The following is a 15653-nucleotide window of genomic DNA, read 5'->3' as shown; positions in this document are numbered from 1 at the left end:
CCCTGCAGCCCTACCACCCCCCCCCCACCACAGCAGCAGCCCAGATGAGCCAAAGCTGCCTCCATCACTCGCCGAGTGAAATTCAGGCTCCACCCTGCTCTCTCCCAACAGGCCCCTGCCTCTTTACCGCCCAGGAGCCCTGAGCACGTCCACCAGCTCGGCGGGCACTCGTCCCAGGGGAAGCCCCAGGCTGACCCGAGCCCACGGCCGTACCTGCCATATTGATTTCCGTGAGGGAGTTGCGTGTGGAAGAGCCGACGGCCGTCAGCAGATTGGACGACTGATCGGTGAGGTGGCTGCAGTGACTGAGGTCGAGCCGAGACAGAAGCGGCATATGACGGATGATGAGGCGGAGGGTGGCGTCAGTGATGTCCAGGCCGGCCAGCCGAAAATCAGTCATGTTTCGGAGCTTGCTGCGATTGTCCTGACCTACGGGAACATGAGGGGCTCCAAAGTTTCAACCCTGGGCCCAGGCACAACCAAGAACTCTCCCCCCACATAACATGCGCCACCACTAGGGTGTTAAACTAAGATCCTCCTCACGGCCCACCCCAACATCTCGACAGATTCCTGAAGCCTACCTCCAGCAGAAAGCCTTCCCAGAATGTCCCCAGCTATCTTCTGCCCCATTGAGAGCCTCAAAACCATGGTTTCTTTGTATACAAATGTTTACTTGTGTAGACTTAAATCTACGTCATCTCTGAACTGTGTTTATCAGCACATGATGCTGTGCAGATCTAAGCCAAGAGGCCCTTTTAATGAAGAGGCTTTGAATCTGGGGCCCGAGAACTTATTTTAACAATACAGTGACAGTTGGTTTCCTTGGTAATCTTACATATTGTATACATTTAAAAACATGATTCTGAGAAGGGTCCACGGGCCTCAGGCTGACCTGCTTGAGTGCTCTCCCCCATTAACTATGATTCACAGTCACTGCCTCCTTTCTAGGGGTCATAAGGCTGGAGGCCCAAGGAGATCAATGCCTACCAGGCTTATCAGTCGGTGGGGTCAGCAAATCTCGAATCTGAGGGTCCTTGATCCCTACGGCCCACCGAAGGTCCAGGGTCCTGAGAAGAGGGCAGCTGGAGGTGCTGAGAGCAGAGACCGCAGACCAGGAGCAGCCTGCTAGGAGGAGATCTTTCAGGCCTGCAAGAGACCAGGGGATCGTTTCAGACTCAGGCTTCCCCTGGGGGGGCCATCAGGGCAGGGCTGGCCCCAGCTCTCAGCTGGATGCCCGCTCAGGGAGGGGCCTGGAGAGATCTCTCCCAGAGCAGGAAGATGCTGAAGCAGAGGCTGTCCATCTCACACTCGAGGGCTGCAACCCAGAGCCACCCCCCGGCCGACCCCAGCCCACTCACCGGGGAGCCTGTTGACAAGCCAGGTCAGCTGCTTCTTGGAAATGTTCGTCCAGCTGAGGTCCAGGCTGACCGGCTGTCTCTTGATGATGCCACTCAGGGCCTGGGGGACGATGGCCTTGCACCTGCTCAAATCGATCTTTGTCCAGAGTCGCTTGTCACAGCACCTGGAAAAGGTGAAGATAACCAACCCCCAAACGTCAGCCCCTGCTGCCCCCCGAGGACACGCATCCTGCCACGCCTCTCCTCACTGGCGCTACTACGGACTCTTGCCCCGCGATGTCCTGCAGGAGTCTGCTGGCCCCCAGGGGCTTTGGGGGAGCAGTCATTTGGGTAACAGTCTCTCCTATGGCTCCGCTTCCTAGGGCAACCACTCTTTTTGTCCCTCTGTCCACTCCGAGGAGTGGGAGAAACCTACACTGGCCAGGAATGTGCACACAAAATCAAGTCACCTGGGGCTTGGGAGCTGATCTTTTTCAATGTTTCTGTAAAGGAAAGCTTTCCTTCCCTCGGGATGTTGAGGGGAGCATTTGAACATTTCTCCTGAGTCCCTCTGGGGCTGTCACTTCAGGCTTCCGAGGTGCTCATCACCACTCGGGCGGGCCTGCCTCAGCCCCCTTGCGCACAGGCCGCGGCCGGCCGGTGCCATGGCCACGACTGTGGCTGAGCAAGGTCGCCTCTGCTCACTCCCTCTGTAGGGAGGGGCCTGGAGGCCTCTGCGCTGTCTGATGAGGAGTCCGTCAGACTCCCTGGCTGCCAGGACCCCACCCACTCTTGGCCTTGGCTCCAAGGTGAGCTGGGAGTGGCAATGGGGAAGCTGTGGGCATGGCGTGTCTGGGAGCGAGGAGGAAGGGTTACACACAGAGGGACACCGAAATAGCTTTCTCTTGCTCCTAATGCAGCTTGACAAAGAGACAGGCAACGAATGTCTCAGGACCAAGGATGGGTTACTGGGGTTTGGGGCAAAGAAATCAGTACCAGTTTGCCAAGGGACCATATTTTACCTTGTGGGAATAAGAAGGTGGTTTCTTTGATTGCCCATCATTCTGCCTTTAGACTCATCTAATTATTATGCTAAGATCACTAAAAAAGAAAAGAATCTTCATTTGGACAACCTTGGTTCACAGGAACCACAGTCATCAGAAAACCAAAGAGAAATGGAGGCTCAGCAGCTCTGCGCAAGACTGATGTTTCCAAGTAGGAATTACTGAACATGAAACAGAAGGCATGGTGAAGATGAGGACCCATGAGGTTATTAATTACATTTAAATTACTGAGAGAAGATGGGCACAGATGTTTTCCTGTGAATAGCCTTTGAATTAAGAAAATCTAAATACAGACTTCTGCTAATTTGTCCAAGCTGGTGCTGGTGAAGGGAGGTTTCTAGCTAGGAGACAAGGTGGCCTTAACAGAAATTCTACGAACCTGTCCCTCGACTCATTCATTCATTCCATTCCCAGTAAAAAGAGGACTGGGACAGAGGAAGCAGAGGGGAGGAAGGCAAGAGGCAGCCCAAGTCCCTTCTCCCTTCCCTGACAACCCAAAGACCCAATGAGCTCTACTGCTGGTAACACTGGCCGCTGGCAGGAACCAGACCTGGCCCTGAGAGGCGGGAGCTTTCTGATGGGGTCGTCCTTCCCAAAGAGACCAAGAGGACTGCACTGGAAACCAGAAAGTGAAGGAGAGAGGCAAAGGGAGAGAGAATTCTCCCCTCCTCCCACCCCACGGGCAGCACCGGCTCTCCGGCCCCCTTCCTGCCATGCTCACCATTTATACCACGTCTTGCACACCCGCATACATTCACAAAGTTCTCTGCGGCTGAGGTAACGGAAGACAGACATCCAGACCTCCCGCTGCATCCAGCTCTCCTCCCCGTCCTGTGCCCAGCCGCCCCGGCCGTTCAGTCTGGCTGCCCCGCCCTCCTCCGCACTGTCCTCCTCCTCCTCGTCCTCGTCGTCCTCGTCCTCCTCGGCGGCCAGGCCCTCTTCGTCCCCCCGCTGGGGAGCTCGCGTGGGGCAGTGCTGCACCAGCACTCGGGGAGAATGGCGGAGGTTCGTGGAGGAGGCCGTGATGGCCTGCAGCTTGGGCACGATGGATGTTCCGTGCAGCTCCTTGGCGGGCCGCTGCAGTGTGACCGTGAGGTAGGACCCCCGGATTTTGGCCTTCTCGACTTCGGAGAGTTCCTTCTTACCACTGGGATTGTTCTCCTTTTCTCGCATCATCGTGCGCTCTGTGGCCTGAAGCCGCAGCAGCTGCCGCCGTTTGAAGCGCTCGTCCCGGCTGGCGCTGTGGTGGTCACTGGGACCGGCTCCCGGGGAGGACCGGGTCACCACGCCTCGAGGGGACACTGGGTCATGGATGAGCTGCAGCATTGTGGTAGGCGAGTGAGGGGGGGGCGTGAGGGGCTCGTCGCAGCTCCGCAGGGGCCGCAGGACTTTGGCTTGGACCACATCTTCATCGCTGTCGTCCATCTTACGCTTCTGCAAAAGAGGCCCAAGAAAAGGCAGTTAGTGCCTGCTCTTTCCGAACCTCCCTCAGGTGGCCTTAAAGGGACCCCAAGGAAGATTCTCCAGGTGCTCGGACAAGTCCTCTTGGTTCTAATGAGCAGCCGTTGCCTGGGCGCCGGGCTCCAGCCGTCTCCCCAGGACAAGGCCAGCTCTGTTCCACGCTGTGGGCGGGCAGGCGGGCCAGCCTCCCGTGCTAATGCAGCACCTGTCAGTCCCAAGCCCAAATTCGCCTGCTGTTCACCTCCTTCAGGTTTCAAGAGCTCCAAATGAGCAGACACTGCACCTGGCCCCCAGCAGCAGCAGTGAGGCTGCTACTGGATGGAACTCTGCCCAGGGTCAAAACCTGAGCCTGAGAGCCAACGGGACAGACTCTGGGCCCAAAGCTTCCAAGGCTAAACCCATCTACCACAGCTTCTCAAGAACTCTGGCTTTCCCTGGACAGATGGCACTGGGGTGAACCCTCACACTAAAATCAAAACTTTGCAGCGTGGGAAAAAACCTCGCTCTGCAAGCAATCTTCAGGGTCTCTCCTCCCAACCTCAAGGCCACAGTGGCCAGAGGCTCAGGTCCAGCTTGGTGAGAAGGCAAGATTATAATGCAGCTGACTGCAATCCATCACACAGAACAAGAAACGATAAAAATAAAGGTTCCTCACAGTTAAGCTACCCAGGTTTGACCCCAACTGCCTCCTAACGCAGCCCTCTTCCATCCTATGGGGACGGTGGGAGCTCTTAGGGAGGACACGTTTGTCTTCCTGGCCTGGTCAGGCCTGGCTGCCCAGCTCTTCTGTGCTGGGTCACAGCACAGAAGGGCTTCCCTGCCTAGGGCACGTTCTACAAAGGCCATATTAAGGGGGATGGCCAGAATGGGAGCTCACTGGACTGGAAACTCAAGGGTACCATTCTGAAGGCCACGTCTCAACCACATCTGACCCTTTCCCTTTGTAGGTACCTTTGGACTCCTCAAATAAGCTGGGCCTCCAGCCCCTGCTATGACCACGTTCCTTCTAATTCCAGAACAAGCCCAGCTGCAGAAAGGCACTTGAATGAGGGTGCACAACAGTGCAACCACATGAATATAACAATTTAAAGGGGTGTGGGTGTGTGTGTGTTCAGGAGTCCCTGGAGAGGGAAGAAGCCAGGGTCTGGGCCACTCACCTGCACCTTCTCCGAGGTGTCCTCCTGGTAGCACTTTGGGCACTCCCAGCAATTAGGCAGCTCATCATTGAGCAGCCCTTCTCCATCCATCTGCAAACACAGGCAGGGGTCACTCACCACCCTTTAACCCTGCCTCTTTTCCAATTATCATAGGATTGGGAGTGACCTCACCAAGTCTCCTATTCAGCAAAGTATAATATTCTGGTAAATGCTGTTAGAAAGATAGTATCACTTTTGCTGAGCCAAGAAAGTACTAGACAACAGTGAGGACACAGACCTAGAGATCTGACCACCTTCCAACTGCTGGTTGTTTTGTAATCTGCTCAAGTACTGGAGATCATGGTTGGGACACACAGAAGAGCTGGACCCACTTCCAATCTTGGCCTTTTCCACCACATTTCTCCTCCCGTGGGTATGACTGGACCACAGCTGGGACATTCTATTCGATTCTGGGTGATATAGGTTGAGAAGGGCCCCAACGAGCTGGACAGCCCCGTTAGCTAGTCAACCAAGGAGGACATGTAGATTACACACGAGGACTGAGTTAGGGAGATTTACCTCGGAAGAGACAAGATTTAGAGGGATTTTATGTATTTGAAGGTCTACCTTGAGGAAGAGAAGTTATCCTTATTTTACTGGCCAAAGAAGGGAGAACTAGGGGCAGTGGGTAGAAGATAAAGAGTCAGATGCAGCTGGGGAACCTTTAGAAATGTTTAAAAGCGAAATGGCTTGGCTCTGAGCGCAGAGCCTCCTTCATTGGAAGACTCTGAGGAGACGCCCAGTGACCATTCGCAGGGATCGTTAGAGGGAATTCCCGGGCACTAGTGCTTTTGGAGGGCCTCCCACCCCTGAGATTCTCTGCCCTAGGTCCCATTCTGGCTCCCTAGTTTTCTGCTGCCATTTTAACTGGATCTCAACATTTGAGGGGGTATCGCTGTTCCCAGGTCCCCATTTTTCCAGCCAGGAACACCATTCCAAGAGGGGAAATGGCTAACTTGGATCTGACCTCAGTCTCTAGGATATACGACTGAATGGTTAAAGACCCAACAGGAGGTAAATCACAGAGCCTTGAGGGCTGTCCCAGTGCCCATGGTGATGGTGTGTAAGCCTGTCCCCACAGGAAGTGACTCCAGATCACCTCTATTCTCCACTAGTACACCGATGCCCTCCATCTGAAATGGCCCCTTATTCCTTTGTTTTGCCCACCTCCCAGGATCCGAGGAGCAGGGGCTTTCTCACCTGCAGGCAGCCAGGATGAACGATCTCATTGCAGATACAACATTCCATGAGTTTCTTCTCAAAGTCCTGGGTTTCCTCATTCTGATCCACCTCTCCACAGAGAGAGCACGTGACCGAATGAGGTAGTCGGGGCTAAAAGAGAAGCGAAGACAGAAATCAGGGAGAGTGCAGGCCTGCAGTTAACTCAGCTTCCTAAAGGCCTCTGGCCAGCTTACGAAGGGCAAGGAAGGTCAGGGGAAGTAAAAAAAAAAAAAGATGCAGGACAATCACCAGGGCAGGGTGGGTGGCAGCAGCAGATGAAAGCCTGAGTCGGTGACACCCCTTTCTGACCAGCATAGACCCAACCGCCCCCCACCCCCCGCAAGAACGGGGTGCACTGTGGATGACAGAGTAAGAAGGCAACCCCAAATGCCTTCTCTTTCAGCTTCTATCCCTCAGCTGAGGCTCCTGAGGCGGGACAAAGCCTCCTCTGCAACTCTACCCCAGAGCCTCAGACAGTCTCTTCCCCACAGCAAGGTGGAACACTCACTGCCAAACACTGGCGAAGGACACACGACTGCTTCATGCGACCAGGCCCTCCGAACTTCTTCATGTCCCTGCAGTAGTGGCACACGCCACATTCGCCTTGGACACAGGCCTTGCACTTGCGGCATCGAACCCTCCGCCGCCGGGCTCCTGAGACGATGGGCGAGGCGGCGGGCCTTACGGGGGTCAGTCGAGGAGCAGGCTTCATGGTGTGAGGCTTTGTGATGGGAATGGTGGGGACCCGCACCTTGGGCCGTGTGGGGAATTTAAGCTGCAAAGAGAACGTGGGCAGGCTAGCTGGACCCAGGAGCTTTCCTCAGGGAGATGCTTTCGCAGATAAATTGCCTCCCCTTCTTAGCCTTCAAAACTCTGAGCCTCATCTACTGCAGGTCAGGGAGACCCGGGAGTCAAGCCCTCCCCCTAACACCTGCAAGCTGCTCGACTCCGTCATGACTTTGCCCCTTAAGTCACTGAAACTCTCTCTGCTTCAGTTTCTTCCTCTGTAAAATAAAGGTAGCATAAAGGACCTACCTGGCACAGGGGTTGTGGATATGTACAGTGTAAAGTACACTGCAACCATGAAGGCTGGGACTGTCTTAATCCGTGCCATACCCAGAATATTTCACATTTAAGCTCTAACATGTGCCAGACACCCTCTAACACAAGGGTGGGGGCAGTGAGGGAAAGGTGAAATTACAGGGGAGGGGGGGGTGGTGATGGCGCTGCAGATGAAATCAGTTCCCAGGAAAAACATGGGACGGGTGGGGGTGGGGTACAGAGTTGGAAGGGGCTGGCTGAAGGCATGACAGGAAATGATGGTGAACCAAGGTCTGGTGGGCTGGGACTGGGACACTTGTGTACACATGTATGCATTTGTATTTATTCTGTTAACTTTTGTTTTAAGGACAGAAGCCATTTGACTTCCTCTAACTCCCTACTGTTCCTAAAACAGGACTGTGCACATAGCATGGACAAAACAACCCAGGGTGACTGATCAAGCTTGGGGTAGGGGGGAGAGAAGACAGGCATTTATATAGCACCTAATGTATGCTCAACAGTGTGCTGAGCACATTTCCCCTGCAAAAAATTATCTCACTTGATCCTCATAACTGTGGAAGGCAGATGCTGTTATCATCACAATTACAGTTGAGGAAACCAAATCAGACAGAGATGAAGTGACCTGCCCACGGTCACTTAGCTGGTAAATGTCTGAGGCCAGAGCTGAACTTAAGTCTTTCCTGACTCCAGGCTCAGCGCTCTACTCGCTGTACCCTAACCTGGAAGCTGCCAACTTTTAGTCGTGGGTCTTTATGCTCAGTGTTGGCTCCCCACACTCTACATGTCAGCTGTATTTCCAGGGTCACAATTAGGAGCAGAAGGACTGTCACTTTAACCACAACATGCTCGAGGCTTAGGATCAGATGGGAAAACAGGATTTTAGTGCAGCCCTGTCTGCCTCTACCAACCGAAGGGAGCAAACTGTTTATGGGCGTCACAGGTTCGTGACTGTTTTTCTTCCTTTTCACTAAACTAAAAAATGAAGGAAAATCTTAAGTGACAGTGACCTTATGACCACAAAAAAAAAAAAGCACCTCACCCACTCTGTGAACAACCGCACCACCCCTAAAAGGCTCACTAGACTCACTGAACACCCCAGGGTCAGAGTTCAAGCACCCTGGCCTAGGAGTGTCCTTGGGGAAGCACTGCTGGTAAGGGCCAACTAACCCAGAAACAGAACTTGAGCAGAACTGGGGTGTGCTGGCAGGCAGCAGCTCTGGCCCCCAGCCATGAGAGCTCCCTGCTGTCCCCCCCCCCGAAAAGCCCGAAGGTGGCCAGAATCTCTTACCTTGTCCCTCTTGGGCCACTGTACTATGGGGACTCCAGTGAGGGCTAACTTGGGATCACTGTGGGAGAGCTCCTCTAGCAGTATCTGTGAGAAAAGACGAGAGAAAAGCAGAGCAGCGTGAACAAGGGCCAGGGCTCCCCCGCAGAACCCCTCGAGTGCCAGAGCGTGAGGGCAGAACTCCTCAGCCCACTGGCGTTTCTTCATCCTCTCTCTCTGGCTGCTGACTGCAGAAGACCACCAGAGGCAGCACCGTCACTGAAACTCAGTCTAACGCAGCGCACGGCCGACACAGGCTCTCTGCTTACCTCCTCCTGCTGGTCAGCTGCACTGAGCCAGGAAGGGAGCGCTAGGGAGCCCGGCACCAATGCATTCCTCTAAGGGAGGGCACTCTCTGATGTCCTCCCACCCCTCCTTTACAGAGACATCCAGCAGCCAATCACGGCCTCCCTTCACAGGGGCTGGGGGGTGGAGGATGACAACAGTGACACACCAGTAGAAGGATATATTGCCAACAACAGTACTGGGGCGCTAACCCTTGAGGGTCTCATACTTTTTGAGGATCAGGAGTCCTTTACGCTCTCAGTAATTACCAAGGACTCCCCCTCTCACCACTGCCCAACAGCCTGAATGTGGGCTATTGATATCCACCACATTAGAAACAGAAATACCTTAGTAACTGTGAGGAAAACAGTTCTGACCTTGTGGACCCCTGAAAGGTTCTTGGGGACTCTAGGGGTCCCTGGGCCCCCTTTTTAAGAACCATTGCTCTCAAGGTCAGAACACAGACAATAAATATTTAAAAAGAACAAAGGAAGACAGAAGTATTATGTGTTCCCCTCCACCTAGCACCAGTCCAGGGGTAAATGATTCAGGAGACAATGCTACTGAAACCCATCTAGGGCAGATTTACGTGTGCCTTTTTTTCCGAGATGTTTGAAACAAACGCTGTATCAACACCCAGATACAAAAATCCTGAGACCAAACCCATCCAGCAGGTGAAAGAAGATCTTTGCTTTGCTGACCTCATACGCCCAAAGGCAGTAAGTGAACACTGAAGAAAGGCGGCTCCCTTCTTCCCCCCCCCCACGCCACGGGCGTCCAGGCCTCTCTCCTGTCTAACAACTGCTCTCTAGATTTCCTGAAGCAAGGACGAGCTCCAGGCTGCAGCTGACCCAGACCACAAAGCCCCCAGAGCTGGTGCCTGGCAGAACCCCCTCACCCAGGAAGCTCCCGACAAACATTTCCCAGGCCAAGTCTCCAGATGCTTCTTACCCTCCCCCAAACTGATTCCATTTGCAGACGTGTTTTATTTACTTCATGTTGCTATGGCATCATATTCAGGAGCCTCGGGTTAGCACCACACTGTGTAGGGGTGAGGAGGCGGGGTGCTGGTGCCACGTGGGACAAGGCCCAGGGCTAGGCTCTTCATCTCCCCAGGGGGAAAAAATTAAGATCCATTGAGAAGGTGGCTGGGGAGCGACGGGCGCTTCCCCTCCCCAGCCCTCCCCGCCCAGCCTCGCCTCGCCTCGCCTCGCCTCGCCTCGCCTGCCTCCCTCCCCAGCCCTGCTGCACAGGCGGCTGGGCTGCAGGGCTCTGCCCATTTCCTCTGCCTGAGCAGAACCGAGCTGTCCGCAGACAGGGACTTTCCACTCTGAACAAAACAGACTGCGCTTGCTCACTGGCTCCAAGATCTGCATTTAGGTTAAGGGGACCGAGGGGAACCTCCGCCAAGTGAGGGTGTGGAGGCAGGGACGGGCAGATCTGTGTGGGTGTGGAGGGAAATGCAGATTTCCTTCCAAGGCCAGCGCTTTCAAAGGGGCCGGTTCCCACCCCCCTTCCCCCGGCCCCAACCGGCCCCACACCCTGCTTCCCTCTGAAGCTGTGGGCAGGCTCCAGCTGAGGCCCTTCAGGGAAGGCCAGTGCAAGGCAGCCCACACCCTTCATGGGTTAAAGACCTCCAGAGCCCCAGACAGTTGGGTAAACCTTCAAACCCAAGCATTTTCCCTGGGAAAAAAAAAGGAGGGGAAGGAGGCCAGCCGTGAATCAGCAAAGGTCCTCAGGGGTGGGTGCAGCAGGGCAGGCAGGAGAAAAGCCAGAACTCTCCCACAGCACCTCCCGCAAGCCAGGGCACCCAGGATGCCACAAGGCAAGAGCCCGAGCCCTGTCCTTCCCCCTCCCTGAACAAAGGCCCCAGCTCCAGCCCCACCCCAAACCTGAAAAGCTTCACCGACTGCCTTGACCTTGGGGTTCTCTTCCCTCCGGAGCCGCAGTGACTCTTGGTTCAAGTTTCCCCAGCCTTTGTTTGCTTGTTTGCGCTGGAAGTTGTCCGCGGCTACGTGGACTTTCTACCTCTGAAATTTCGAATGTACTGCCCAGGTGCAGATGTCCCCAAAGCCCCTGGGCTGCGAAAGCCTGCTCCAGAGCCCCCGGAGGAGCAGCAGGCAGGCGAGTGTGCTCCGTCCCCAGCCCTACAGCGCAGCCCAGTCCCGGCTTCCTGTGCCTGTGAACAATGCTACTGCGTCACTCACATGCAGCTCCCAGAAATGCTTTGCAACGGAAGATGGCAGGAGAGAGAGAGAGAGAGAGAGAGAGAGAGAGAGAGAGAGAGAGGAGAGAGAGAGAGAGGGAGAGAGAGAGAGAGAGAGAAAGAGAGAGAGGAGGGAGAGGAGAGAGAGAAAGAGAAAAAGAAAAAGAGAGGGAGGGAGGAGGAAAGAGAGGGGGAGGGGAAAAAGGGGAGTCAGAGGTGAGGGACACAGGGGAAAAGAAAGGTGGAGAGGGGAAAAAGAGAGCGAAGAGAAGAGAGAGAAGAGGACAGGAGAGAAGGGAAAAGAGACAGGAAGAAGGGAAAGAGAGAAAGAGAAAAGAGGCAGGAGAAAAGAAGGGAGAGAAAAAGATAGAGAGAGGGAAAGGGGGGCCGCGGGTGTGGAGAGCAGCAAAGCCAGGAGGGCCCAGGCGTTCTGCTGCAGAGCTGGGAGGGGGCGTGTTCTCGGACCACTCTCTGCTCTGTCATTGGTGGAAACTCCTGGCCTAGGAGGCGAACTCCTTCACCAGCCCCAGCAGCTCCCTCCCACCACCACTGCAATAGGAGAACCCTGGGCCAGCCCCCTGAGGGCTTGATGTGGCAGCCTTTCAAGGCGCCAGAGAAAGGACAAGGCTTTAACCCATTCTGCTGCATGTGTAAAACCTGCCCCACATTTGTCCTTGTCTTACACACGCATGCACCCCCCCATACACGCACACACACAGAGGCACGCTTTTTTACAAGCGTGCACCCACCCCCTCTTCCCTACCATGTCACCCCGTATTGTTCGAGCCACTGCCTGGTGGGCTGCGCCCTGCCTGTGCGCCTCCCCCCACCAAGCCACACAATAAACAGTCTTAAAATACTTTGGACTGGGCCTGTGTGCGGCTTCACCTATGGTGATCTGGCCTCCCTGCTTCTTGCGCTCAGGGCCAGCCCCAGCCCTTCCGACCCACAAATAACCAGTGCCTGTTCCTCCAGAAACACCCAGGTTCCAGTACAGACCGACTTCAATGTGCGTAGTGGGGGAGATCCCATAAAAGACACACCTTTGGGCCAGAAACTAATGATGTCCACACTCAATTCCTTCGGTCCCTTCCAGCTCCCAGGTGCTAGGATTCTGAGCTCGCTCTTCCTGACAACTCGTGGTTTCCTCATTTCTATCACAGTAATGAAACTCAAGGAGCTTAGGAGAGAGAGTCATGGCTGTCACGCTCAAAACTGTCTCTACTATGTCTCTATCCAGGCGTCTTTCCTCCCTGATCCAATCTCATGTCTTCGACTTTATCCTTTCCCATCACCACACGACGCATTTCCCGTTCTGCCTCAAAGCCGACAGTCTCTCTGTTCCCACAGTCCCTTGGGGGCGCTCGTTCTGCAGCCATCAGCTGCGTGGATGCCAGGAGACGTCCCACCACCACTGTTGCCAAGGCCCAGGCCAAAGCTTTAAAGTTGTTTATTTTGTTGCTCCCGAGAGGTGAAGACTGAAATGCCAATCTGGTTCTGTGAGATTCACAGTGGACTGGCGCTCTCATAGGGAGCGCCTTACTAAGGACCTACTGTGTGCCAGGCATCATCCTAAGCCAACAGACTCTTGAATAATTAAATGCTTGCTTCAAAAAGTATTGGCCGTGCTTTTAAAGCTGCCTACAGAAGAGATCTGGTTCTCTCCAAAGAATGGTTTAAAGGACTGCAATTTCTGCGCGCATTACGTATGTGCAAAGCGGGGAGGGGGCGTCCTCGTCGGCCCATAAGCTATCTGGGATCGGGGTAGGTCCCGTAGACACTAATTTCCCCAGCGGTTTACTAAGGTAGAACAATTGGGCCTTCTTCCTATTATTCCTATCATTCTCCTAAGCCTCTCTGGAGGGCCCAAAATTTCAAGAGTTCTCAGTTTGTACTTAAAATATTTTGACAGGATCACAGGACAACAGACACCATGGAGGTCATCTAGTCCAAATGCTTCAGTTTACACTTTCAAACGTCTAAGTCACTTGGGGGTCTAGCGGGCCCATGGAAGCATAACTTTAAAAATGTATTCTGAGCATCAGGTCCAAGTCTAAGCAGGCATGAGCACTCTTGGAGGTTACCACAAGGAGAGCAGAGAGCCCAGAGGGGCACAGGGAGCCGGAAGCTCCTCTACATGAGTCACTGGTTTGTGTATGCTGCTCAAGGGCGTGGTGAGTTTTGTCTTCTCACCAACCTCAAATACAAGATGGATGACAAAATACTTTTGCAAATTAGTTAGAACAAAGTGAAAAGAGTGGGTTAGAAGGACCTGGGTTCCAATCCAGTCCTGCCCGAGAAGGCTCAGACCCATCTCGACTCCTCCCTCCCCACCTATCGAAGCAGAGGCGCAGACCAGCAGACCCCCAGGGTCCCTTCCCACTTAAAATCCCCTGATGTTGATTACTCCTCCACGCGATGGTCAGCAAGCACAACGAAGCGCACAGCACCCTCTCTCCCAAGAGACCAAGCCCCCAAGCCCAGGGTAGCACCCTCCCACACCCCCAAGACGTCAGCTGCAGGACCACGGGACTGCACACGCCCACAGCCGAGGAGGAACTGAGCACCGCCTCAAGTTACTGAAGTCTGACTATACTTACAGGAGGGCCCACGGGGAAGGAATTACTGATAAATGGAATACGTCGTCATCTGTATCAGTTCTGCTTTGCAGCAACGGGTCGAAATGGTCTTACCTGTTCATCCTTGGTTTCACCAGAACCTGCATTTAAAGCTGGAAGGCCTTAGAGACAACCTAGTTTCAGCTCCCACTTACAGATGAGGAAATGTAAGGTCTAGAGAAGGCAAGCCAGGTAGGCAGGAGGTACCGGAATGAAAAGGAAAGGAGCAAGCATTTATTAAGCACCTACTATGTGCTAAGCCACCTCTCATTCGGTCAGAACACAAACTTTGGCCCCCGACTCCAAGGCCAGCCCCCTAGCATCCCCACGTGTAACCTTTCTGGGGTGGCAGGGAAGCCTCCAATGCCAGAAGGGGAGCAGTGCAGAATCCCTACCTGGGGGGCACTAAGTCTGTTCCTGCAGGATCCAACACCCTTCTTCTACAGCCTTCCATTTGTCGAATATGACTAATATTTTCATACCTGTGTTAGATTTAAATGCTAGCAGGAACCTGACACCCAGTAAGAGCCAAATCTGGAGGCTGGAGCACAACTGCTGGGTCGCAATGAGACTGTCCCCAGAGAGAGGAATCAAAGAGAACATGCCAAGGGGCCCTCTGAAGCCTCCCCCTGCCCATGCCCCGGAGTCACCTTCCAACTGCTCTTCCTGCCTCGGCCTTGCCCACTTCCTGCCGTTTTACTCCACACCATTTCTGGCCCTGATCTTCTGACACCTGTGCTTGCTACATGACAGACACCAGCACCTGGGAATTCTTCATCCAGTCTTTCATGCTTCCTCCACTGAGAGCTAGCAGGGCCCCTGCCAACTTCCTGGGATGCCCTTTCCTGGCTTTTTGTGAACCATGGTCACACATCTCTACGTGGCCTCCCTTGATCTCAACATAACCTTCTTGTCTTGTTTCTATGACTCTTAACCCCTCTGGACATATTAGGTAAAGGAACATGTAGTTATGATTTAGAGCTGGAAGAGGGCTTTGAGATCAAGTGGTCCTACTCCTTATTTTACAGATAAGGAAACTGAGGCCCAGAGAGATTCTTATGATAGACCTCAACACCAGCTTTTCAGGGACTAGCAATGATGACTCATGACTACACTGATGACCCACTCAAGGGATTTCACTAACTCTGAAAAAATAAAACAAAACCCAATAAAACATGTCATGAGCCATTCTTTTCTTACAGGAGATTATAAAACTAGTTTTCCTTTCCTCCTGATTTACTTCAATAGATCCCTTTAACATTCTAAGGGAGGGCAGTGACTGTGCAAGAAAAGTTTATCTGAATCCACAGAATCCAAGAGTTAAAAAACCTAATGGCAGGCAGGCCCAAAGGGCTTGTGAGACAGAAATTGAGAAATTTTACCCAGAAGTTAGAAGAACAATCTCTGAAGGTTACATGGGCACACACAACGTCCACACGGCTACAAGAAGCCAATGTGGTCACGTCCTAGAGAGCACAGCGGGAAATCCACCGTCAGAGCACGGCTTTGCAGCTATGCTGAGAACATTGGACAAGGGACCACCTGAGAGGGACTGGGCCTAACAAAACAAAGTGGGTGAACCAGAAAGCCTCAGGCACCCTCCTCTCTCCAAATTCCCTGCTAAGATTACCACACAGCCCCAACACCTCCAGATTATACAGACGACCCACCATGAGAATGTACTGATTTCCTAAAGTTCAGGTCTGACCATGTGACTCCCCTACTCAATCAATTCTAGTGGCTCCCTATTAAGGTCAGGATGAAATATAAAATCCTCTGTTTGGCTTTGAAAGCTCTTCACCACCTGGGCTGCCCCTACCCCACCAGACTTCTTCCTCCTTACTCTCCAGTGACTCTGGCCTCCCTGATGGGCCTCAAA

At 53.6% G+C, this 15653-nt stretch overlaps 1 protein-coding gene across 3 annotated transcripts in view; it reads right to left on the bottom strand.

The window, feature by feature from the left end:
- The window catches only part of KDM2A (lysine demethylase 2A), a 98562-nt gene that overhangs the window by 2831 nt on the left and 80078 nt on the right, over positions 1-15653 (bottom strand). For 2 of the 3 annotated variants that reach the window (XM_020968124.2, XM_078148110.1), the window contains exons 13-20: positions 8630-8713; positions 6788-7054; positions 6259-6390; positions 5020-5109; positions 3123-3835; positions 1359-1522; positions 988-1146; positions 214-429 (exon numbers count right to left, since the gene is read on the bottom strand). In XM_020968124.2, coding sequence (XP_020823783.1) covers positions 214-429; positions 988-1146; positions 1359-1522; positions 3123-3835; positions 5020-5109; positions 6259-6390; positions 6788-7054; positions 8630-8713 — 1825 coding nt within the window. Of the gene's footprint in view, positions 1-213; positions 430-987; positions 1147-1358; positions 1523-3122; positions 3836-5019; positions 5110-6258; positions 6391-6787; positions 7055-8629; positions 8714-9901; positions 10816-15653 lie in introns of those variants that run through there. The other variant, XM_020968126.2, reaches the window with a different exon arrangement.

This window comes from Phascolarctos cinereus, unplaced genomic scaffold (assembly GCF_003287225.1).
Source record: "Phascolarctos cinereus isolate Bilbo 61053 unplaced genomic scaffold, phaCin_HiC Scaffold_9;HRSCAF=440, whole genome shotgun sequence".
NCBI classification, from domain to species: domain Eukaryota; kingdom Metazoa; phylum Chordata; class Mammalia; order Diprotodontia; family Phascolarctidae; genus Phascolarctos; species Phascolarctos cinereus.
This window is presented reverse-complemented; position numbering and strand designations above follow the sequence as displayed.